This window comes from Balaenoptera acutorostrata, chromosome 4 (assembly GCF_949987535.1).
Source record: "Balaenoptera acutorostrata chromosome 4, mBalAcu1.1, whole genome shotgun sequence".
NCBI lineage: Eukaryota > Metazoa > Chordata > Mammalia > Artiodactyla > Balaenopteridae > Balaenoptera > Balaenoptera acutorostrata.
Window position 1 is genome coordinate 78,822,765 of NC_080067.1, and position 26,110 is coordinate 78,848,874.

The 26,110-nt window shown below is 38.0% G+C and overlaps 2 protein-coding genes across 4 annotated transcripts; one reads left to right on the plus strand and one right to left on the minus strand.

The window, feature by feature from the left end:
* Positions 1-298: 298 nt before the first annotated feature.
* On the minus strand, positions 299-14,295 carry FBXO45 (F-box protein 45). Its single transcript, XM_057545751.1, has 3 exons — positions 13,709-14,295; positions 8,029-8,385; positions 299-3,534 (listed from the first exon to the last, which is right to left on the minus strand). Exons 1-3 carry the CDS (start codon positions 14,021-14,023, stop codon positions 3,349-3,351), a joined length of 858 nt encoding a protein of 285 aa, XP_057401734.1. The 5' UTR covers positions 14,024-14,295; the 3' UTR covers positions 299-3,348.
* A 104-nt stretch (positions 14,296-14,399) lies between these two features.
* On the plus strand, positions 14,400-25,749 carry WDR53 (WD repeat domain 53). 3 transcript variants are annotated; one of them, XM_007171603.3, is made up of 4 exons: positions 14,404-14,487; positions 15,614-15,785; positions 19,405-19,900; positions 24,973-25,749. In XM_007171603.3, the coding sequence occupies exons 3-4, from the start codon at positions 19,421-19,423 to the stop codon at positions 25,567-25,569; spliced, it is 1,077 nt and encodes a 358-aa protein (XP_007171665.1). In that variant the 5' UTR covers positions 14,404-14,487; positions 15,614-15,785; positions 19,405-19,420; the 3' UTR covers positions 25,570-25,749. The 3 variants fall into 3 exon arrangements, with proteins under 3 accessions (XP_007171666.1, XP_007171665.1, XP_057401733.1); XM_007171604.3 differs by lacking the exon at positions 15,614-15,785 and having other exon boundaries at positions 14,400-14,487; positions 24,973-25,748; XM_057545750.1 differs by lacking the exons at positions 14,404-14,487; positions 15,614-15,785 and adding an exon at positions 15,943-15,964.
* The last annotated feature ends 361 nt before the right edge of the window (positions 25,750-26,110 follow it).

The following is a 26,110-nucleotide window of genomic DNA, read 5'->3' on the forward strand; positions in this document are numbered from 1 at the left end:
TTGGAGACATAAATGAAAAGTTAATTGTAATACCTACTATGTGGGTTAGGGCTCTGTTCTTTTCAAAACTCTCTCTCCCAAGTCAAATCATATCTAAAAGACAGAAGATGCCTAATCACGGAACTGTGACTTGAAGTATTCAACTGAGCAACACCTACTTGCTTTAGGTGCCTTATCAAATCTATATCCAAACTTACAGGAATAAGAATGAAGCAGATGAAATAAATGGTTCAATATTCAAAAGTCAGACAATGAAAAAATAACGGCAACTAAGAAATGACATATATTAACCACAGAATTCTTTGTATGAAAAGTTTTAATGAATTGTGAGCCATTGACCATTACAGACTTTAAACCTTAATATTTCTTCTTTCCTGTGTAAAACCAGATAATTAAACCAGCCTATCTCAAGTATGACAGAAGACCATAGAATGAATAAGAGTAATAGTAATGTTTTCTTACCCATCTGCACGCTTTGCTAAAGTTAAGAACCAAAGAGAGTGCTCCTGGTTTCCCAAGTCAACAGAGCAAATTCAATTACACATCTCTTCCTGATCAGAGTTTCAGCTGAAATACAACAAATATAACTTTGCCTTTCAATAGCACTTTTTATCCATAGCACAAGCACTTTCCCATTATTTTCTTCTTTACCCCCAATATCCTTATGAGGTAGTGAAGGGAGGGAGCAAGGATTTTTTTTTTTTTTTTTTTTTTTTGCAGATAAGAAAACTTAAGGTGAATTTAGATCAGTGGTTCTCAACCTTGGCAACATATTGAAATCACCTAAGAAGTTTTAAAAATCCTTATGATCATGTCATAGCCCAGACCGACATCAGAATCTTAGGGTATGGGACCCAAGCATCAATATTTTTCAAAATGCCTGTGACTCCAAACTATAGCCAAGGTTGAGAACCACTGGTTTAGATGATTTATATTCAGTATTCAGAGGCAACTGGCTTCTACCTAAGTGCTCTCTCAGCACCAATGAAAAAGAGATTCCATTTCCTCAAACATTGTAACAGTTTGTCTTATTATTCTGTACAACTACTATTGGTCTCCAGTAACAAATTAATTTACCAGGTTATAAATGAAGGCTCTTCATTCCCCTGATGCTCATGCTAAATATGAACCTCCATTTTATAAAATTTGCAAATTGGATATTAAGGAATTTAAGTCTTTGAGACAAGAATGGCTTGTTATTAAATATTTAGGCAATTATTTGATTCTAGGTTCAATATGCAATAACCATGTGTTTCTGTTTTCCATTCAGCACCTTCAAAACTTTGTTACAAATGAATGTTTACTAATAAGACAAAACAGAAGATATAAACAAAACTCTGAGCAAAAGCTCTTGGAATCGACCATATCACAATCTGAAAAAGAAACAAGTGCTTGAAAGACCTTACAGCTTTCTAACTAGTTCGATCTTTATCCTGAACCAGATCTCTTCTTTAATTAAATTTTAAACTTTGCCAAATTGAGTTGTTCCACACCAAGAAAAATCAATTTCTGTAGCAGCTATGTTCTCTAATACATTTAACATATAATTTCACTCTGTAGTATTAAATATGGTTTCTAGGAGGTTTCTTCCTTGATGTGGGTATCAAAAAGGATCTTTAACAGATTACACCTTTAAGCAACACACCAAATATACAACAAATACTTGTAAACCTTTCAGGTGGCAAAAATGAAATCTTTGTCCATGACTGAAATCCCTTGTTTCACAGGAGTACTGATAATATTAACTCGCAAGGAGCAACCCAAGAACCCCAGCCAGATGCTTGCTGTCCCTAATTTTATCAGATTCAAAACAAAATATGCATACAGCAAAACCTAAAAAATACAAAGATTCCACTTGCCTTAGTCAATTCTTATCACAAAGATGTATCTGAAACCATACAATTTATACTTTCATACAGAAAGATGTTTGTTTCTTTTCTAACAAAAGAAAATCTCAGCTCATGTACGTTGAATTATTAATTTGAAAGAGTATTAGTGAAATCAGATTTCTTAGTCAAAAATTCTGAATAGGAATTAACGTTAAACTCTTCTACAATAAAACCTTCAAAATATCACCAACCTGAAGTTTCCAGCATAAGGTGTTTTATTTCAAGTCCCATGGGGGCAATTATTTATAATGAGATAAAGAACATTCTTAAGCTGGGTTCAGGTTGGCACTGTTTCAGATGGATGAGTAAACATTTTCTTGACAACCCCAATGAAGAGTTTGAGGCTTAGATTGTTGCATGATGTAAACAATATGAAATTTAAAAATAATATCTACAGCATTATAAAGTTACAAAATAAAAGGACCATTGATCAATTATTTTCTTAAGGTCTGTGACTAACAGCTTTCATATTTGAGGCCTATAAGAACAAATGGCAATGTTCTCTGTTCTTATGAGACACTTTCTTGGAAGGTCAAAAAATAAAACCAGATTCTATAAGATGCACATTATTATTATTATTGATATATGAATGATTAGAAATAGATTTGCCTTCCCTCAATCTTAGCCTGGAGATTTGAAGGATCTGTTTAATAATTCTGATGGTTAAAAAAATAAATCAGACTGTAATAGGCATGGAAACTGTAAGCCAAATATAATACAAAATGAACCAATACAACACATCTCCTCTTAAAATTTTCTTCTTTGTAGTTACCAAACTGTCCCTAAATGTTACTCTAATTTTGTACCATGTAGTGGTTTTTAAGAAATTGAACTAGAACAAAGCAACTCCTTTGTCCTGTTTTGGTTTTTTTTTACAGTTTTTTTTTTACACACATATTGTATATACAACTTTTAAAATAGCTGCACAATTTTATATCTCACCGTTAGAGAAGTGCAGTCCAGGCAGACCATGCTTCTCAATATATTAAAAATATTAAATAAAATCCAACCAGTTTCATACTTTTCTAATAGTCAAGCTGGCTGGAAAAAAGGGTCTGGAGAAAAAACAGGCAGTTGTAAAACAGGATCAGTCTTTCTTCACAAACACACTACTTAAAACTCTTGCTAGTTCCTTATCTTATCCCTTTTACACCATCTCTAAGATCTCACCTTAAAAGTTGGAAATATCACATCACTAACTTAGAGACAAAATCTGTTGAAACATGCATATGTCAACTGCCCACTCAACCAACTGCAACCCTGAGGATTTTTCTGGCCCAGTAGAAAAGAGGAAACACTAAGATAATCTCTGCTGTAGAGTTGCTTCTCCAGTTAACAATATCATGTGTTTTTTCAGGATGTTTCTTGGGCATGCATGTATGACACTGTCACTTCATGATTCTACTTTCCACAAGCAGGTATCTCCTCCACTCTGTCTTTCATCCCAAGAAAGCCACTGTCATCCATCCAAAGGTTTTCCAAGGTAAACCAAAGTCACTTCTGTGTTACCATATACAGCAGAAACTGCTGGATATAAGCAGACCTTTGGAAGTCCTCTAAAGGCAACCCCCAGGAATTCATATCCACGTTCAAAAGCTAAAGTCTTATCTTCCATGTCCAAGATGACTCGAATTCTTTCTCCTATCTGCAAACAGACATCAAAAAAAGAAGGTAAGAAGAAAACCCATCAAAGGCACAGCTAGATGTAATCAAGTTGAAAATATTATTAAGACTATGTATCTCCACTACCAAATGTAAAATAGATAGCTAGTGGGAAGCAACCACGTAGCACAGGGAGATCAGCTCTGTGCTTTGTGACCACCTAGAGGGGTGGGATAGGGAGGGCGGGAGGGAGGGAGATGCAAGAGGGAAGAGATATGGGAACATATGTATATGTATAACTGATTCACTTTGTTATAAAGCAGAAACTAACACACCATTGTAAAGCAATTATACTTCAATAAAGATGTTTAAAGAAAAACAAAAAACAAAAAAAAAACTTAAGACTTGTGTGGGATTTATATTTAATACTGAAAATTTAAATATTCTTCCTGAACAGTCCCCAGATTTTATTTATTCTTTTTAAAGACTTTTCTTAAGAAGGTTACCACTAAAATCTATAACTTGGCATATTTTACCAAAAAAGGCTACCTAAATTTTCTCAAATTACTATCGTACATACATACAATGGAATGTTATTCAACCTTAAAAAGAAATGAAATTTTAATATGTGCTATGACATGAATGGACCTTGAAAACATTATGTTAAGAGAAATAAGCCAGACACAAAAATACAAATATTATATGATTCCACTTGTATCAAGCACCTGGAATATTCAAATTCATATAGATAGAAAATTGAATAGAGGTTACCAGAGGCTTGGGGGAGGAAGAAATGTGGCGTTATCGTTCAGTGGGCACAGAGTTTATGCTGGGGATGATGAAAAAGTTTTGGGTATATATAGTGATGATGGTTACACAACATTGTGAATGCATTTAATGCCACTGAATTATACACTTACAAATAGTTAAAAGAATAAAGATTGCTGTGTATATTTTACCACAATAAAAAAAAATTACTATAATAAAACACTTCCACAACCTTTAAAATTTACAAAGCAGTTCTACATACAATGTGGAACTTACATAATCATGAATAGCCAAATCTGACTATAGGTTCTAAAGATGCAGAATAGGCTTATTAAACAATCACTTTGTGGTCCACTACTCTGAAACACCCATTTGTTATAAAAATAGCAGTACTGATTGTTAAACTAAACTGGAAGCACAATTACCCAGTTCTTTTCCCATTTGGAAAAGTAAACAAAGAAAGAGCATGTTTATCCTTATAATTTGCATGTATTAAAGGCTGTTGCATCTATATACTTGGAGGCAGAAAGTCCTAACATTTGCAATCAAAAATCATAATTTAATACTTCCCAATTATGATATCCCCTGCTGCTATCATTACTTTCCTTCATTGTATTTCCTATCACAAATAACTACCAACATCTACTTTTTCTCTCCCTCTGCCCAACTCACAGATTAACCCCATTTTATGGACCTAAGAACCTCCAAATCACCATCATCACTACTGTTACAAACAAAACACGAACAACAGCAAAAATCAGAAATAAAAGCTAATATTCTGATGAGTATTGTTGAGTGATTTTATATTATCTCATTTAATTCTCATATTAATCCTAGGAGTTATCCCTATTTTACAGAAGATGAAAATAAGAAAATAGAACCACTCCAAGTGAAATTTGCAAGTTTGCTTTACCTTTGACTGAGCATACAACATACATACACATAGCACAGAGAGCAGAAAGAAAGTCTTACAGTTTTAGGTGTCAGAGGACAATATTTGGAGACAGCAGAGCAACTGGAAACTTAGAGGAACTCCGCAAGCAAAAAACCACAAAGAGGATGAGCTCCAAAATCTGAAAATAAACTCTGCCCAAATCCTCATGTGATGACTGTATTACACAAACACAGGGGAAACCCCCAGGGAACCAGGCAGAAAAAGTAGCAGCTAGAGGCCAAAAAAACTGAACAAAGACACAAGCTGCTGTATAGTTTCAGTGCAGGCAAGTTAACTGCCTACTAGAACAGGAAAACCTACAGTTTTCAGAAGAACAAAGCAGCTTCTAAAGAAACAAAACATTCCAGAGTTACTACTATATATTATCTACCATGTCCAGTTTTCAATTAAAAAATGACTGGATACGAAAAGAAAGAGGAAAGTGTAACTCATACTCATGGAGAAAAAAGCAGTCAGTAGAAACAGACTCCAAGTGGGCCTTAGATGCTGGATTTGGCAAAGACTTAAAGTAGTTATTATAAAATATACCCAAAGAATTAAAGAAAAATATAGTATTAATAAATGAACAAATAGAGATCTCAGTAGAGAAATGGAAACTATAAAAATGAAAATTTTAGAACTGAGGGGCACAATAACCAAAATTCACTAGCCTGGCTCAATAGCAGAGTTCAAATGACAAGAAGAAAAAAAATCTATGAACTTGAAGATAGAACAACTGAAAGTAACGAATCCAAAAAACAGAGAGAAAAAAGAACACAGCTTCAGAGGCACAGAGACAAGGATGATATCAAGCAGTCCAACAATTACATTAAATGTAAATGGACTAACTACTCAAATCAAGAGACTGGGTTAGATAAAAAGCAAGGTCCAATTACATGTTGTGTGGGGGACCCACTTTAAATACAAAGACAGACTAAAAGTAAAAGGATGAGGGAAAAGAGGTACTTTGCAATAGTAAGCATAAGAAAGTTGGATTGGCTTTATTGATATCAGACAAAATAGATGTAAAGACAAGGAATATTACTAGAGTCAAAGAAGGTCATTTCATAATGATAAAAGAGTTAACCAGGTAGGTAGACATAACAATTTTAAATGTATATGCATCTAACAACAGTTCCAAAACCCATGAAGCAAAAACTGACAAAACTGGAAGAAGAGATAGATAAATCTGCAACTATAGTTGGAGATTTTAATACTCCTTAGTAAACGAAATAACAGGTAGAAAGAAAATACAGAAAGCAGATAGAAGACTTAAACACTACCAACCAATTTGACCTAGTTGTCCTTAATAGATTATTCCATCCAACAGAATATATATTCAAGCATACAAGACATTTATCAAGGTAAACCACATGCTGGGAATAAAACATGCTGCAATAAATTTAAAGGGACTGAAATCATACAGAGTATGTTCTCTGAAAAACAAAGAATAAAGGACTTCCACTACAAAATCACAAGGCTAGTCATAGGTCTTTATCTTCAATGATGATTAAGTCCAATTCTCCTTAGGGCATTTGCAGAGCCTGAAAGGACAGTAAGGAAAGGATTCTATGAAAGAAAATCCTTCCAGGCTTTTATACGTCAGGAAATGGGATATATTTTAGTTCTTCTACTTTATTATGCCTGACTTGAGGTCATTACTGAGGCTAGAGCTTTCAAACCACATGTTCCTCTGAAATGTACAATCTATAATTCCTTAAAATTTCCAATTTCTTATCAGATTATTAATTTTTAAACTCTGCTGAATCTATGGTAATCATATAGCTTTTACAAATAGGAACTATAATTATGACCCTAGAATCAAGTGAGTATGGCTTAAGGCTAAGAATTTTTAGGGACTTTGCTGGTGGTCCAGTGGTTAAGAATCTGCCTTCCAATGCAGGGGACCCAGGTTCGATCCCTGGTCAGGGAACTAAGATCTCACATGCCGTGGGGCCACAAAGCCCGCACACCACGATGAAAACCCTGCATGCCGCAACTAAGACCCGACGCAGCCAAATAAATAAATAAATAAATAAATATTTTCAAAAAAAGAATTTTTAAATGTAGTAGTTTGAGACTTCCCTGGCAGACCAGTGGTAAGACTCCATGCTTCCACTGCAGGGGGCACAGGTTCAATCCCTGATCAGAGACCTAAGATCCCACATGCCGCACGGGGCGGCCAAATAAATAAATAAATAAATATGCAGTAGTTTGCCTGAACTCACCTATGTTTATGGAAATTGCTGACACCTCCAGACGCTTTAAATACAATCCAGATCAATACGTAGCAGAGGGTAAGTATGTATGCACATGCACACAGGTGCATTTGTGGGGGTGAGGGGATGAGGTATCCAGAAAAAGTAGATTTGGATGTGCATGATATAAGAAAGATTCCAATCCAAAGCACAAGTTGGCAAACTATGGCCCCTGGGCCAAATCCGGCTTGCAGTCTATAAATAAGGTTTTACTGGAATACAGCTACGCTCATTCATTTACATAATCCATGGTTGCTTTCGTGCTATAACAACATAGTTGAACAGTTGTGAGAGACAGTATGGACAACAAAGCCTAAAATATTTACTATCTGGCCCTGTATAGAAAAAGTTTGCCAACCTGATTTAGAGTAAAGACAGATTGCTCAGATTGAATATGTATTAGGAAACAAATATTGAGATACTAAAGATTATTGTCAGAGTAGCCAAAAAAGGCCAGTTACACTATTTATTTAAAAGTTACCAAAAAGACAAATAATGCTGCTATATAAAATTTTGTAACTTTAAAACAAATTAAGCCATGACTTAACAAAGGCTCAGAAGATACTCAGTTCCTCACCTGATATTTTGGTGCATTGTTGCATTGTGGAAAACTGCCATTGACTTCTCCATTATGTAGTAGATTATTGTCCACTAGATTCCAGCCCCAGCTCTGGTCATCACTGCCCAGCAATGCCACATAACCTTGGCACTGCATGGGGGCTCGTTTTGTGGCAATTCCGATCACTGCCACAGTGCCCAGAGGGCCCTCCCACCACACTTCCCATGCATGGCGGCCCTCACTGAAACCAATCTTGGTCCTTGCACCATCAGTGCTCTGAGCGATGGGGTTTCGATGTAAAGTAAACCCATTCTTCTTAATGTAGACATTCCTGGAGCAGTCGTTAGTGCTGAAAGCATGCTGGAAAGCACGTATCTGAAAAGATGAAAAGCAGACAAAAGAAATAGAAATTTGATTTTTCTTAAACATTAAAAAGTACCCAAACTTTAGGCTACATGTTTTTAAACAATAAAGTTACATATTTTAAGTAATACAATAAGTATTTCTCAAAAATGGCTCACGTTTCAGCAGGGGATCCTAACATAATAAATTATGCAACATTAAAAATAAAACTGCCAGCTGTTTCACTATTGACTAAAATTCTAAACCACAGTGTAATTTCTCCAAATAGACTTCTTAACACATCAAAAGATATACACAAGAATCCTTATATTTTAGAGATAGTACTGAAATGTTTATGGGTGACATATCTGGGAATTGCTTTGAAATATCCAGGAATGGAATGGGAGAGTGGGCAGGGTAGACATGAAACTAGACTGCCCATGAATTAATCATTGGTAAGCTTGGTGATGGGTATAGGGAGGTTATTTTCTATACTCTTGTTTATATTCGATATTTTTACATTAAAAAGTTAAGATATGCAGTTTTCGTGTTGGCAATGCTGCCACCAAAAAGAACTGTATTTTAAGTAAAATGGAGAACTTAGTCATATCAGCTCTAGAGTTTATGAAAAATTTTAATAACCACAAACTATCTTAGATACTCAGCCTCCTTGCTAGGTATTACTCATACACTGAGACATCACCACTCTCATTTTACCAAATCAAATAATCCCCTAGATAGCATAAATTCAATCACTAAAATTTATGAAGAGATAGTCATTAACAGCAGCTACCACTGACAGGACAGGATAGTTGACCTTCAGTAATCACCAGTTTTTTAAGCTTACAAAATAAAGACAATATGAAAATTGCTACTCTGTACAAATAATAACATTCTCTCATGTTTTAATAATTTATAGGTTTTGGTTTGTACGTTTTTTAGAAAATCCCTTCTTTATTCAAACTACCCAAAAGCAGCTGAAGGCTGGGACCTATTGCTTTAGTTAACCTGAGAAATCAACTCCAGAATCACAGAATTTCAGCATTAGGAAAGACGTTAAAGTTCACCTACTTCAACTCAGGGATGGGGACACAGGCGTAAAGTCAACAGGTAGTTAGCACAAGAGCCCCAAAGAGAAGTCAAGCATCCAGTCCCCTCATCTAGTTCTTATTTACCATTAGCAAGTACTTCACTGTTTAATTGTTGTACTCCAGAGCACAGATTAAAACAAAAACAAAAAACCTCCTTGGTTCAGGTATCCCATATTTTCATAAACGGGATGTAAACCTGAAGTATACCTAAATTTTTTCCGATCTGTTCTTATTATAACACACTTTTAAGCATCTAAAAGTGCTGTACACACCTCAACCATTTGATTCTAGTAAAACATATCTTGAAAAAAAATCTAATCTAACCAAAATTGATCAAACTTCTATAGGAAATACAGATGACAGAAAGCATGTTAAGCAACACCATGGGAATGAAATCAGCAAAATCCAGATTGAGGGAACCTCTCTACAGGGTAAACAACCTGGTTTCTTCAACAAATAAACTGCAGGGGTAAGAGGTGAGAGAGATGGAGGGTGTATCTGTAGACTAAAATAGCCTTAAGAGACATATCAACTGTTTGTCATGGGAACTTTATATAGATCTTGCTTAAATAAACTGAAAATTAAAGATATAACATTTGACATTTATGAGACATTTGGAAATTTGAACACCAAACTTTTTATATTAAGGAATTATCATTAATTTCTTTATACTTCAGATGTAATAATGGTATTGTGATTAAGTGTCCTTATCTTTTAGAGATAGATAATGTGAAAAACCAGATAAAATGGAAAAAAATACACAAATAAATAAAAACAATCTATAGTTCTTGCTACACAGTCTCATGCATAACCTGGATTTTCCATTATAGCAAACAGCTTTAAGACCTAGTTTAGGATGTAAGTCTGAAATTTAGACAATTATAGCTAGATGCCAAGCATAACTGGAATAACTGATGTTACTTGGTAATATGTAAAACATGAACTTTTAAAAAGAAGACAAATCCTAATTAGATTGACAACTCCAAATACTTTCCAGTTTTATGCTATCCCAAGCCTGTTCTCATCATTTTCTCAGTTACCCAGGCTCCCTGGAAATCCTATTTGACCCTTTCTTCTTCCTCATCCCACCTCACCCAGTCAGCTGTCCACCTATGTGGACTTGTCTTCTTGCAATTCCTCTCCCAGCCATCCCCTTCTCTGCTCTATACACTTGCTCTGGTCTTAAGTACCTCTGGTATAGGCACCAACCCCTGCCTTCCTGAATTCACCTTATGGACTGGTTTTTCTAAAGCACAGCTCTTACTTCATCCCTCCTTTGTTCAAATTTCTGTGTTTTCCAGCTGTAAGACAAAGTCCAAACTACAGACTGAAGGCTGTATGTCAAGGACCTCCATGATATATCTAGTTTCAGCTTACCTTTACAATCATATTTCCTATCACAATTCAATCTAACTAAACTATTTTATATCTTTAGCCTTTCCTCTAAGCTACAAATTGTAACAGATGCCTATCTGAAAACTCTTGGGATGTCTTAAAAACACTGTAAACTCTGTGCTACCAAAACTGAACTCGTTATTCTTCCAAAATCTAGCCCAGGTAATCCCTATATCATGTAAGCCAGATACCTAGGAGTCATCCTGAGCACCTCCCTCTTCCTCACCCCTATTTCAAATCTATTGTAGATTTTATTTCCTAAATTTATTCTAAATTTCTCCCCATCTCTTTTACTACATACTTCCTAATACTCATATTTCTAAGGTCCACCTCCAACCTGTTCTCCATTCTTAAGTTTGAATAACCTCTAAAAAATGGAAAAATATCACATCACCAATCCTCACACTCCTAACCCCCTTTTGCTTACAATTTAAAATGGCTTCCTTTTGTTTGGCGCCAGTCCACCTCTTCCATCTTTCTCAAACCTGCCTCACTTTTGCTCTCTATGCTCCAGCCACATTGATTATTTTCTGTCCGTCATACTCATTAGGTTCCCTCCTGGAAGGCTCTTCTCTCTCTCTGGCCTATTTATCCTTATCATTCAGGTCTCAGTTCATGCATTATTTCCTCAGAGAAAGCCTTCCCTGACCTCCCTACTTAGTTCAAATTCTCCATTACTGACATTCAGAGCATCATGTATCCATCCTTCGTAGGACTTACCACAAATGCAATTTTACAACTGTGTGACTATTTGATTAATACCCACTTCCCCCCACTAGACTGTAAGTGCCATATGGCAAGGCATCCATAAGAGTCTGTATTTGTTTTTATTCACCATCGCATCTGCAAAACTGAGCACAGTGCCTAGCATTCATATTTTTTTAAATAAAAATATATGCTGTACAAACCCTCTGCTTTCCATTGCCTTGCTTTTATTCAGGGTACTTCCCCTTAGTAAAATGTTCACATTCTCCCCATCTTTAAAACTCAGCTCAAATACAATCTCAACCTCAAACCTTCTACAATCATCCACTCAACTTGTAAATCTCTTTCAGTAAACTTCTAGTATATATATATTTTTATATCTCTAACAGTTAGCAACAATTTCTACCATTCCTATCTAATAACCACTAGTTATTTCTATACATTTTTTTTCTCCTCTACTAGACTGAGGACTTCCTTACTAGGCTATATGACTCCTTCTGAATTAATCTTTTATCTTCAAGATATTCAAGAAAAGTCCTGCAACATCTGAATGTACATGTGATTAGTACAGGTCTATAATACCTACAGTACAAGTAGTACAAAGGCACACAAAGTATTAAAAACTTATGAAACCTAAAATATCTCTGGAAGGATACAGAAGAAATAGGTAACATAGGTTGCCTCCAACCTGGATGGCGGTGGTATAAGGACAAAAGGAAGACATTTTGCTTTACATCACTTTGCTTCTTTTGAATCATGTATTCTTCACATGAATACATTATCTATTACATATTATTATATGAATCTTGAATCGTGAACATGACTATTACAGACCAATTACAAAAATGTCTTAACTTAAAATAAGTAAAAACAATAAACTTTATGGAAAAGTAAAAACTAAATAAGACTCATGAAATCTACACGTTTATCAGGCACAGTAAGACAAAACTGCAATCTTCTGCACTCTACTATATGAATTACAACTAGTATCCATTGAGAATCTGCCATGTACAAATACTGTCCTCGCAAATTAACATTATTTCATTTAATAGAAAAACAACTTGACAGTTGACATATTAAAAAGCGATATTCCTTATTAAACTAAAACCTGTTTTATTACAGAAGAATACATTTTACATCTATTTCACATGGAAAAAAAATTTACTCCTTATTCTGGCCCCACTGGCAGTCTAGCATTAAAAAGGTATGTTTTCCCTTTTTAGTTGTTAATGTATTTTTATGTTTACCATATTCTAGGTCAGACTTTATCCTGTCTCATATATGCTCTTGGTGACTGCTATTCTGAATAGCTGTTTCCATCCAAACTGAACCCAAGTTTAAGCCCTTTTATTTATATTGCTTGAAGAATCCTCTCAGTCCTACCATTATCTCCTACTTGACATTTTCACTTGCATATGAAGGCAAGACTAATCATAAGAATCTGGCAGAGGAAAAAAGGCAGCAAAAATGGAATCAGCATGTTAGATGACAAATAGAACATAAGGGACACAACATCAAGGTGGAACTACGAAAAAGTTGGCAAGGAAGTAGCTAATAATAGTGGGACATGGCAGTATTATGACTGTTAAGTGGTGCCGATGGGAGGATGTTCTATTAAAGCCTCTATCTTGAAAGTCAGCAGGATGCCTTGGACCACACTCATTTATAAGCCTGTAATATAGTGGAGGGAATTAAAGAGTGCTTGGGCAAAAATAAAGAAAAGATGGTTATAAATCAGAGCTTGGAAAAGGTGCGGTGAAAGCACAGATCTGAGAAACTAAGCCGATGTTAAGGCAGCCGAGGTGATTTAATAAAGGGCAGGGAGAAAAATAGGATGAGAGTATTGAAACCTACAACAATGAGGTGGTCTGTTTTTAAGGGTAAAGACTGTGGAAAGTAGAATGAGTGACGGAAACCAGGGATGGGAAACCACCTGGCCCTTCAAAAAGTGTATCGCGGAAGTGGGGTGGGTTAAGGAGCAGAACTTCAACCCAAAGAGAAGAGGATCTTCATGGCGCGGGGAGGTAAGGTAAGGTATTGACTGGAGCGGTGGAAAGGCGGGATGGTGAGGCGAGGCTTCTGACTCAGAAGCTTAGCTGAGAAGCACTGAGAGTGGCCCGGACAAGCGGGACTGGGGGCAGCGGCGGGGCGCGGGGCTCCCTCACCTTGGCCTTGTAGCTGGGCAGGTTGCAGAGGATGTCCGTGCGCAGAGCCTCCTCTGCCAAGCTGCGGGCGCACAGGCTCCGCCACACCTCGCTGTTCTCATCGCCGTGCAGGCAGCGGTACCAGTGCTTGCACACCAGGGCGCAGCTCCGCAGCTCGGACAGCTCCAGGTAGGAGAACACCAACTCCAGCACCCGGCTGGGCAGCCGGCCCCCGGCCCCCGCGGCCCCGGAGCCGGCGCCGGCGCCCGCGCCGCCGCCACCGCTACAGCCAGCGCCTCCCGAGGCTGCCCCAGCCCCCGGGGTCGGCGCCGCCATCACCTCACCAGCCGGCCCGAGGGCCGCCGCCGCCGCCGCCACTTCCCCCCGTCTCTGCTCCGGAGGCCAAGCCTCGCCTTGAGACCGGAGCAGTTACTCACCGCCCCTTTCACAGACTACCGCCCGGCCCCTCCACCACTCCCGCCCCTGCCCGGGGGCGTCCGCCACGCGCCCCGCCTCACTGAGGGCAGACGCACCGGCCGCACGGGCGTCCCCCGCCCCTCCCCCGCGGCTCAGCGCGGGCGCCGGAACGGCCCGACTCGCACGGCCTCCCTGTGGCGCGCCCGTGGCTCCGCCATGCGGGTTGAGGGCACGAAGCAAGGGCGCACGCCCAGCTCACGCGGTTCCTCTCGGCCCCGGATGTGACTGTTTGGCTGAGGCGCCTCCCCGCCTACGCTAGATGGGATTGGGCGCTCACGGGTGAGGTCATTACCGGGCGCCTAGGAGGGAAGCTGGAAGCGCAGGTATGAGGCTAGTGCCGGTGGGTTCCAGGCTATCCTCCGGTGCCTTTTCCCCTTTTTAGTCTAGTGGTTTCGCGTCGGCTTTTCTGGACCCCTTTTCCTATAAGTTTTCGCTGAGTCATTTGGGTCCCTGCTTCACTTTTCCAATCTAACGCATGAAACTTCCCTCTTCTTATTAGGCAATCCTTCGGCAGGTGAGGTCGTGTTTTTCTGGTCAGGCCCTCTTGTTCTCCCTTAGTACCAGTGCTTATCAGAACGTGTGTGCTAGCGTGTATACAGCATGCGAGGTCGCCACATTTGAACACCTTCCCCCCCACCCACAACCCCCAGTGTTTGGATAACCTTAAAGTGCCGTTTAAGTGCTTATTAAGTGCTACATTCTTTTGGACAAAATGTGGCTTTTCCTAGTCTTTCCTACTAACCCACGATGGGTAGGCGAATTAAAGCAGTGTGTTTTTAACTGAGACATTCCAATAGGGAGAATGACATGGAGGCTATAATTATAGAAGGCTTCTTGGAAGGGAAAGAGTTTCAGCATTATTTAGTCATATTGCGTTTTCCTAGGTGGCCAGTACGTTTTCTGACAGCCTGTAAAGAATGCTTGGTACGAGAAAATAATATCTATCATGTGAGCCAGGCACCCTACTGAGGCCCTTTACAGGGGTGTTTATATAACTTTCAGAACAACTCTGTGAGATAATTATTATAATAATAGGTTTCACAGATTCCCTTAGTAGTCAATTCCACTGTCTTGCCTTTATGTAGTAAGGAATCTTTCCAAAAGCTCCCTTACTGTGTATAATCCATTTTTTGTTCTCCGTAAAAACAAAAGAACAGCACCTACCGTCTCTACTCTCTGATAGGTGGTGTTTGGTTATTACTTGGCAGTCCCTTCTTCCCAGATGTTTTTTCCTCCAAGCTTAGTAACCCAGATTCTTTTCATTCTTACTAGTGCCAGTGCCACAGCCCTTCAGCCACTTCTGTTGCTATCTAGCTTCTCCACATCGAGGCCAGCTTTGAAAAACTCAAACATGTCAAGAAAAGTTGACCTATACTTATTACAATGATAGTGATTACCACATTATTTAGATCTCAGTCTATGGAGTTTTATTTATTATTCATTTTTCAGCTTTCAGCCATCCAAGGAAGACGGTCCAAGTTTTGTCTGGAAAGGCACTGAAGTTTCTTTTACAGCTTCAAGGATAAGTAGAGTCAGTCCATCCAAGAAGGGGACAAAGAACAGACAGAATGAACAGCTTTAAAGGCATAGACACTTGAAAAGGACAAGTGGATACATGGAGGTATGACAGGAGTTAAGTGTTTAGAGTAGAGAGCATTCAGTTATTAAAGACATTGCCCTCTATCCTGTCTGCCATGGTGTGAGGTAAAGCCTTTGAAGGATCTGATGAAATAATTCTGGCAAATCTTGTCCGGTCAGTGAGGTGACTTTTTGTGGCAACGTACCCCCCAAGTGGCCCAGGTAGGATTTCAAAGTAGGAAAAGATTTCCTTTATCACTACCTCCTTTTCTTTCTTGCCTGCTCAGCACCCTCCTGACCATGTCCCCTCCCCCATGTTCAGTACCCTCTTTCTGCCCTCTCACTGTTTAGAACTTCCATCTTTGCACTGCACCCTTTATAAAAATGTTCTCATAGTACCCCACCTTCCTCGCCCCCTCTCACTCCATGATCTCATTAGGTGTTAGAAGGAAGGAATCCATTATCTAATTAAACTAATTCACAATGGGATATGATTAATTGCCATGCTTGACCCTTTAGCATCTACCTAGGAGAAAAGCTAGTTGACTTGATACCTGAGTGTGGGGATAGTGGTACTTAGCTATTTCCAGGTAGGCTTTCCAGTCCCAGTAAAAGAAAAACAAGAAACAACTCATTTCTGAAAGATTATTTTGATTTAACCCATATGTAGTTAATTTTTCCCACTACCTCGTACCACAGCAGTCTGATTGTTTAACACTTTTTGATGGTGATCTTCGAATGTGTTTCAAATAATAACAAATAATTTTAGTTTTGTAGACTAAGTAAACAGGTGATCTGGGGGGCTCTCGTTGAATCCCTGATCAATACTCTGCGTGATAAAATTAAAAGCCTCGAATGTATGGATTTCTGGGGCTTTCCCAACTCTTTTTCCTAACATTCCCCATAATAGGTCTCTATTTTAATTTTTCTGACTAGCTAGGTGATCAGTGAATATTATCCATGTGGTGTAGAGATTAGAAGTTTAATTTGTTCTTTACTCTGGTGCATAGAGGTTAAGGTAGAGCTGACCTTGGACTTGTAATAGTCCAAGAGTTACTACTGCTTCCATTATGGAAAAATTTACAGGAACTGTGTTGTTGTCTATAATAGTCTCTTTAAGTACAAAATTCATTTATTGCCTAACTTCTCACACTTTGGGGTGGAGTTTAACCAAATGTATCTTTAAAATTGAGTTAATCTTTTCTGGAAAAGAGTTATATTAGGAAGAAAACCTGCTAAAACTTTTGTCTGCTAGTCAGCATTTACTTAGGTCCTTTGTGAGTAGATCTGTGATGGAGAAATAGAAGTACTAGAAACCCTGCCTCATTCTAGTCTTAGCAAAAACCTAATATATCCCAACAGTGATCCAAAACCTATATAGACACAAAATCCTAAAGCTGTAGGGGGCAGACTTCTGGACTTTAAAGTTAATTCATTGTAGAAAAATTAAAACTCTGACTTAGGAAATAAGTGGTCAATACCCTAAAGATTCATGACAGAGTTAAATAAAACTACTTGTAACTTTTCAGTGATTAATTCAAATTTCATATTTTAAGGTAGGATATTGTATTTATCATATAAGTCAATAGTCACCACAAATGACAGTTCCTAAGCCTAAATAATATTAATACCTTTCATTTTAAGTTGTGTTAAGTGTCCTTTTTCCTTGGTTTATCTGGAACATTTGGCAAGTCTTTGTTATGGTAGAAAATTATTTAACTACTATTTCAGTACTTGTCGGCAAAAATCAAACCACCAGAGTTCCCTGTCTTTATCTCCCTTTCAGTCATTTCCTCTCCAAACCTCTCCTTTAAAACTTGTTTGTTTCAGTCTCTATTTAGTTTCCTCTGTTTACTAATTGAGTGCTTCTGCTGAAATTTAAAAATGTATCTTTTTGTCTTTTTCCCATTTTGTTATCTATATGAAAATTGCTATATCTGATTTTGTGGTCTTGTTTCTGTTACTTCGATTATTATTAGATTGGTGATTTTTTTGCAGTCTAGTTAGTGATTTTGTTTGTGTGTGTGGCTAAAAGTGGAGGAAATAACCTTTGTGTTGGGAATAGAAGTTTTAGGCAGATCGCCAGATTATTTTAAATTATTTTTCAAAACAATTTTAGGAAATTTATCTCTGTACAATTGAACTAAATTCAGGTATCGTATCTGAAAATAGTAAAGCAACTATGGCAGTTTCTTAGTAGATAAATTCTCCCTTGTCTTGTGGAATGAAAAATTAAATTTATCCAGATAGATTTGTTTGCTTCCTTTTGACCATTTAGAGTTGTATAAATTGCCCCAATTTCCTTTTTTGCTTTGCACAGGAGGTAGTTACGACAGGGGTAGTATTATGTGGCAGTTACAATTATAGATACAGACTGCCTAGTGTATCAGGAAACTAAATTTTGCACATAAGTACTACTGTTATATAAGTTCAAGTAGGTGATAATGTGATTAAAAAATATGTGAGTATATTTAGAAGCAGTAATGAATTATTAGCAGCTTTCAGTCGTTTTCTGCACTTTCAAAGAATACTAACAAGTTAAACCTGTTGTCAAGTAGAATTGTTAGAAAAAGGTCTTCATTGTTTAGAAGTTTAGGATCCCTTTGTATTAGATCCCAAGTACAAATCCTAAGAGCCAGGTGACTTTGGGAAAATTATTTAACATTTCTGAGACTCAGTTTTATTATCTGTAAAATGGAATAATATTTACCAATGAGAAGTGTTGTTTTGAGAATAAAATTAAATAATGTACTGAATTAGTCTCCGATGGTAAGACCCAAGGGTTTGCATTTTTAACCAGTTCCCCTGATGATTATTGGTATAGTACAGGTTCTCAAATTCTAGCATACATCAGAATCACCTGGAGGGCTTGTTAAAACACGTTGCTGGGTACCAACCCCAGAGTTTCTGATTCAGTGGGTCTAGAGTGGGGTCCAACAGTTTATATTTCTAACAAGTTCCTAGGTGATGCTAATGCTCCTGGAGACCATACTTTGAGGACCATTTGTGTAGTATGTATGATGCCACTTTGACTAGCCTAATAAAAGTAAGAAAAGTGACAGTGGTAATATTTGTTGAGCCCTCATTACGTACCAGGCACTATTATATGTGCTTGACATTTATTATGTCATTTAATCCAATCTGATCCTGTGAAATGGATGTTATTATTACCGCCATTTTATCGAGAATGAAAGTGAATTATAGAGAGATTCAGTAATGTGCCCCAAAGTTGCCCAGCTGATAGGTAATAGAGCTATTCAAACCCAGAGAGTCTAGTTCCAGGGCTCATTCTCTATAAACATTATTCAGATAAAGGATATAACCTGATGATTGTGCAGCCCTTTCTTAAAAAGGATTTTTCTTAATTTAAAATAAATATATTTATTGTTTATTCTTATGTGAGCCTCACATCAAGGGCTGGAGGACCAGGCTTACCTGTGCCCCTGATGGCAAGGAAAGCCCATATAGGCATGTGCCAGCCAGGTGCACCACAATCTTGTGTTCAGCTAGGCTTTGTAGGCTTGATCTTCAAATGTCTTTTTTTATTGATTGAGTTTTTTAGATGTCTTTTAATAATTAAATGAAATATTGCTTATTGAATTTGTCTTTCGTGAAGTTCTTATATAAAACATGAGATTATAATTTTTCCCCCCTCTTCACAGAGTCATCTGGGCCATTATGGCAGTCAAGTGGACTGGTGGACATTCTTCTCCTCTTCTCTGCCTGAATGCAAGTCAAGAAGGGCTAGTGGCTTCTGGAGCAGAAGGTGGAGATCTCATGGTTTGGGGTGAAGATGGGACTCCATTAGGACACACACGCTTCCAAGGGGCAGACGATGTTGCCAGTGTCTTATTCGCTCCCTCCTGCCCCACCAAGCTCTATGCCTCACATGGAGAAACCATTAGCATACTGGATGTCAGGTCTCTCAAAGGATCCTTGGACGATTTTCATGCGAATGAAGAAGAAATCAACTGTGTTTCATTGAATGAAACTGAAAACCTTCTGGCTTCTGCTGATGACTCCGGAACAATCAAAATCCTAGACTTGGAAAATAAGAAAGTTAGCAGATCACTGAAGAGACATTCCAATATCTGTTCTTCTGTAGCTTTTCGGCCTCAAAGACCTCAGAGCCTGGTGTCATGTGGACTGGATATGCAGGTGATGTCTTGCAGAGAGTACTTGGGTAATTTCTAGATGGGATTTGGTAACAGAATCAAATTATTAATTGGGCTAAATATATCTTTCCATTTTCTGTTCTCCACTGACATGTCTTATGTATTTATGAAGCATAAGCTTTACTTCTACTGCATGTTTAATGCTAACTTGACAAAGTCTAGTAGATTTTATTCACAGAGTGATTATTAATCTTTTACTCTTCTTTTCTCTATGCTTTAAGACATTCCTAAAACATGAGAATTCAAATATTTGATTCTAAACATCTGTTTAAATAAAGTCATGCTAAAGTCAGAGTTTATCACCCACTCTCTACAAAGTCTGTTGTTTAAAAAAAAAAAGTGGGCTTCCCTGGTGGCGTGGTGGTTGAGAATCTGCCTGTCGATGCAGGGGACACGGGTTCGAGCCCTGGTCTGGGAAGATCCCACATGCCGCGGAGCAACTAGGCCCGTGAGCCACAACTACTGAGCCTGCGCGTCTGGCGCGTGTGCTCCGCAACAAGAGAGGCCACGACAGTGAGAGGCCCGCGCACCGCGATGAAGAGTGGCCCCCGTTCGCCGCAATTGGAGAAAGCCCTAGCACAGAAACGAAGACCCAACACAGCCATAAATAAATAAATTAATTAATTAATTAATTAAAAAAAAAAAAGTTGGAGGGCCTGGATCTATTGTTGTTTTTACTCTAAAAATCACTGGAGTGAGAATAGTCATGGCTTCTCTTTGGTGAGCATTTACTACTTCCCACTGCTTTACATATGTTAGTTTCATTTTAATCATATCCTGATCATTACTATTTCTTTTTTAGAAATGAGGAAACTGAGATTCAAGTTAAGTTTCCCCACAGCTGTCTGAATTGGGATTCAAACCTCAATCTCTCTGGCTTAAAAGTCTATATTTTTTCTCTGATACCAGAGATATTTAAACAGAGTATCATCGATAATGTGGTAGAAACAGTTCTTGGTATGGGAACAGATGACTTCTAGAAAAAGAACCATTGTTTATTAATGACGTGTGCCCAGCACACGTGTGCCTCCTACGTTTCCTATCCTAGTGGAGATAATCTGCTTACTTGGTTGGGCAGAAAGACCTACACAACCAGTCAGATATCTGTTTTAAGTAGGCAGATTGTACAGTGTCTGTTTGACTAGTCTTTCTTTCATCCTTAAGCTATACCAGTTTTCAATCACTGGTTCATTAATTAACTACTAGGCATGGCAATAAACAATTAGGTGTGCAGCAATCACAGATTAGACAAGAAGCAGGCACCCAGAATTTACCATTTTACCTCCAGTTCTAGATGAGAATGTTTAGTGGCAGGCAGCTGCTAGAGAACAGTATAGGAAATAAATGTTTTGTGAGAAGAAGGCTTAGGTAATTGCTTTTATTTTTTTTTTTGTGGTAATTCCTTTTTTTTTTTTTTAATTATTTTATTTATTTATTTATTTATTGGCTATGTTGGGTCTTCGTTTCTGTGCAAGGGCTTTCTCTAGTTGGGGCAAGCGGGGGCCACTCTTCATCGTGGTGCACGGGCCTCTCACTATCGCGGCCTCTCTTGTTGCAGAGCACAGGCTCCAGACGCGCAGGCTCAGTAGTTGTGGCACACGGGCTTAGTTGCTCCGCGGCATGTGGGATCTTCCCAGACCAGGGCTTGAACACGTGTCCCCTGCATTGGCAGGCAGATTCTCAACCACTGCGCCACCAGGGAAGCCCTTGGTAATTGCTTTTTGATTTGACTGCCAAGAATTGCTAAAAATTCACTGTAGATTAACTTCTGCATTGGGTTGTGCTATAACAACAGTGGCCAGGATAATACAGCCACACTTTAAAAAAATTACTTCTTTAACTGACGTTGAAACTATAATTTCTTCCAATTTATCAGTATTTCTTAAAACCTGATTATCTGGTATTTTTCTAAACCTTAAGAATAGCCAGTCTATGGGGGAGTCCAAGAATGTAAGCATAATAGTGGAAGGGAGTTCTTATCAGCTTAATGATGAGTTATTTCTCTCTGAACAAGTGTGTTTTATCTCAAGGCAGGAATTGAATCATTGCCACATATAATAGATGTGTTCAACACACCTATCTTTATTATTATACAAATTATAAAAATTATACCCTTTGATTTAGATAGGTTTAAATAGGCAGTGCAGGCTTCCTTGGTGGTACAGTGGTTAAGAATCTGCCTGCCAATGCAGGGAACACGGGTTCGAGCCCTGGTCCGGGAAGATCCCACATGCCGCGGAACAACTAAGCCCGTGCGCCACAACTACTGAGCCTGCGCTCTAGAGCCCGAGAGCCACGACTACTGAGCCCACGTGCCTAGAGCCCGTGCTCTGCAAGAAGAGAAGCCACCGCAATGAGAAGCCTGTACACTGCAACGGAGCAGCCTCTGCTCACTGCAACCAGAGAAAGCCTGTGTGCAGCAACAAAGACCCAATGCAGCCATAAATAAATAAATAAAATTTTAAAAATAAATAAATAAAAAATAAAATTAAATAGGCAGTGCTTACTCAAAGAGGCAGGGACCTTAAGAATGAAGTATGATTTATTAATACACTTGAGACTGCTTAATCTTTTATTAAATAGGCCCAAAATAATATTCATAATATATGTATAAGGTATAAAAAATAACATTAAATAAATACATGTGTACCACCACTCAAATATAGTTTTATCTTGTAAGGACCTTTGGAAATTTGAAGCCATCATGGATTTCTGTAGCATACACATTGGTTTTCTTTCTCTTTCATTTCCACATTTGAAAATAAATGGTTCAAAGGTTTGTTCTTTCTGGAGTTTGAAAGATCTCTAGTACAGAACTTAAGGATTGGGACAGTGGAGGAGCCTTTTTTTCCCCCCTTGAAAATGAATCTTTTATGTGGAAATAAATGTTTTTGTAGGAGAAATTTTTGAGCAGGGTCACTTTGATATGCTTGCATTCACTTCTTAACATTTGCCAGTTGTCCACTTTTTCTCCCTTTGACGTTTTATTGGACCTTAAGCCCTCAACTCTTGTATACTTTTCCTTCAAATCAATTTTCTTTAATATTCTTTTCCTTTAATACCTTACCTCTCTTGCTTAGGGTGATACTGCTTGATGAGGTGGTTGAGAAATTGTGAGATACCTTGGACTCTTGGGCAGTTAGGAAGAGTAAAGAAGTACAAAGGGAATGTCCAGGCAGGAACAATCTGGGAATCTTCAACACTTGGAAATGACTGCTGGGTTGGTAGAATCTGAAATGGCTATTAACACGTTTAGATGATTTAAGTAAATACAAAAATGTTTAAGCTGCTGAAAACACTTCGGGTGTAGTTCATGTTTGGATGTCTTGGGGCAGAAAATATAATCCAGGCATTATGGGGCTATGTGAAAAAGAACTTGGGGATACCTGCCATACAGTTAAGCTGGTAGATTTTAGAATGTCCATTTTCCTTGTGTTCAGGTTTTTTATAGAGATTATTGCCATGTCAAGTTTTTTTTTTTTTGGCTGTGTTGGGGCTTCGTTGCTGCACACGGGCTTTCCCTAGCTGTGGTGAGTAGGGGCTACTGTTGGTTGCAGTGCGCGGGCTTCTTGTTGCGGAGCACGGGCTCTAGGCGTGCGGGCTACAGTAGTCGTGGCGTGCGGACTCTAGAGTGCAGGCTCAGTAGTTGTGGCGCACGGGCTTAGTTGCTCCGCAGCATGTGGGATCTTCCTGGACCAGGGATCAAACCCGCGTCCCCTACATTGGCAGGTGGATTCTTAACCACTGTGCCACTAGGGAATTCCCTCAAGTTTTATTACTCATTCATTTTTGTTACATTTTCTGATTTTTAAAATTTTACTTTATTTCAATTTATTAGTATTTTGGCTTCACCCATACGTATAACAATTGCTGGCCTCTTTGTATAATGTTATAAATCCAATCCAAAGAGATTTTCAGTGTCTTCCCTAGTATAAGCAGAATATAAGTGTTACTAGATGTCGCTTCTTTTGAAAGTAGGCTGAGTTAAAGGAAGTTACCTTGAATAGAAAACCAAATCCTTAATAATCAACAGTAGTGATCTTGTCAATTCAGATCTGTGCTTTTGACTAAAGAAGGTTATGCTTATCCTAGTGTCCATTTTAAATTGTGAGTCATAATTCAGGGATAGTACTAGATGGTAAAATACAGCTGTCTATTCTCTCTGAAAGTATGAAGCATATTTTCTTTTTCAAATTGGTTGCTATGGGAAGAAAATTGCTAGATAATAGAGTAAAATCAGTTCACAGAGTTTATTGTTTTATTTTAAACAGTTTCTAATTAGCATTTAATTTAAATTCACTTAGTAGGTCCAAGATCATGGTAGGGAACAACAACAAAAAGCTAAGTATACCAGGATGTCAAATTAATCAACAGACTTGTTTAGAATTTCTGCTCTTTTCTCCAGGTACTATGCTAGACATTAGCAAAGGTGAATTAAATCTCAAGAAACTGAAAAGCTAGTAGTATATGTCAATTAATAGAACAGGAATTAAATATGGGAAAGAGAGAAGGGGCTGGAATAGTTAGGAAAGCCTTCCTAGAGGGACACAATTTGAGCTATGCCCCTAGGATGAGTAATTTGGGTAATGTGAAAGGAAAGGAAAAACATTGCAGATAAAAATGATTTCAGTGGTATTCTAGTTTAGTTTATTTAGTTGATAGGTATTTTTACTTGTAACAAGCATAGACGAAAATTAATAAATTTCATAATCTTCAATTTTACCTGCAGAGATCAGGGCAGAATGACTCAAAGAAACTGGCATCTGCTTAAGAATTTGGATTACACTTTAATGGGTTTGTTAATCGAAAATTACTCAGGATCTTGTTTTCTAAATTCTATCTTCCTTACTGCCCATTGGCATTCTAGTTTTGGCACCAGGGTTGCATCCCACTGGCATGTCGTGGTGCAATCTGAATTTTTTTTTTAATATTGCAGGAAATGTATCCTACTAATCATTCTCAGACTACTTTGATGATTTTGTTAGACGTGGAATAAACATGTTAGTTAAACAAACTGACTAGAACCGTAACTATGTAACTTCCTCTTATTTAAAGGTAATGCTGTGGAACCTTCAGAAAGCCCGGCCACTCTGGATTACAAATTTGCAGGAGGATGAAACAGAAGAAATGGAAGACCCACAATCACCTGGTCAGCTTTTAAACCCCGCCCTAGCCCACTCTGTGTCTGTGGCATCATGTGGCAATATTTTTAGTTGCGGTGCAGAAGATGGTAAGATTCGAATCTTTAGGGTGATGGGAGTCAAGTGTGAACAGGAACTGGGATTTAAGGGCCACACCTTAGGGGTATCCCATGTCTGCTTTCTGCCAGAATCCTATTTGCTGCTTACTGGAGGGAATGATGGGAAGATAATGTTGTGGGATGTAAGCAGTGAAGTTGAGAAAAAACAGAAGAGTCCTACAAAACATACCCACAAGAAGAAAACCAAAAGGGCAGCTTATACCAAGCAGGGTGGAAACACTCATGCTTCAGTAGCAGGTGAAGACGAACATGGCAAAATTTTACCAAAGTTAAGTATTGAACATGGAGAAAAAGTGAACTGGCTCTTGAGTACAAAAATAAAGGGATACCAAAATATACTGGTAGCTGATCAAACTAATTGTATATCTGTATATCCCTTAAAAGAATTTTAAATCCAATAAAACATTTGAAAAACTGCAGAACTTTTTATGGGTTAAAAAAAATCCTGATTCTTCGTTTGAACTATTTGTCATATGTGGAAATAATACCATTCCATCATATAAATTTTAAAACATTTGAGCAAAAGGAGATAATTGGGTAACACTTCTTATAGTAAATGACATATTAAAATTTGGAGAAAGAGAACTAATATTCACTGAGTACTGATTGTGTACCAGCCATTTTACATGTTTCCTTTCTTATTCCAAATCAATGAAGTGGGTTATTTCCTTCATTTTTTGCCACAGGAATCAAGACTCAGAGATGTTAAGTAACTTGAGGATCCAAGAAAATTGCAGGCACGATTACTTACCTGCAAAGGATCTTCATTGTCTTGTCAAGCCTCCTGCCATAGGGAAGACCACATCCTGATCCAAATATGGTCACCACATTAGTTATAACATTAGTAATTTCTGATCCTAAGATGTTATGAGGAACTTTACCAAGTTGAAAGAGGAAACCCGTTCTTGCTTGTTCTGTGTAAAGCCCAGAAGG

Coding starts and splice junctions, on each gene's coding strand:
- FBXO45 (XM_057545751.1), bottom strand. CDS start 14,023: ATGGCGGCGCCGACCCCGGGGGCTGGGGCAGCCTCGGGAGGCGCTGGC. Junction 8,386..13,708: donor TGCCCAGCTACAAGGCCAAG/GTGAGGGAGCCC, acceptor TCATCTTTTCAG/ATACGTGCTTTCCAGCATGC. Junction 3,535..8,028: donor ACAATGCACCAAAATATCAG/GTGAGGAACTGA, acceptor GTCTGTTTGCAG/ATAGGAGAAAGAATTCGAGT.
- WDR53 (XM_007171604.3), top strand. CDS start 19,421: ATGGCAGTCAAGTGGACTGGTGGACATTCTTCTCCTCTTCTCTGCCTG. Junction 19,901..24,972: donor CATGTGGACTGGATATGCAG/GTGATGTCTTGC, acceptor TCTTATTTAAAG/GTAATGCTGTGGAACCTTCA.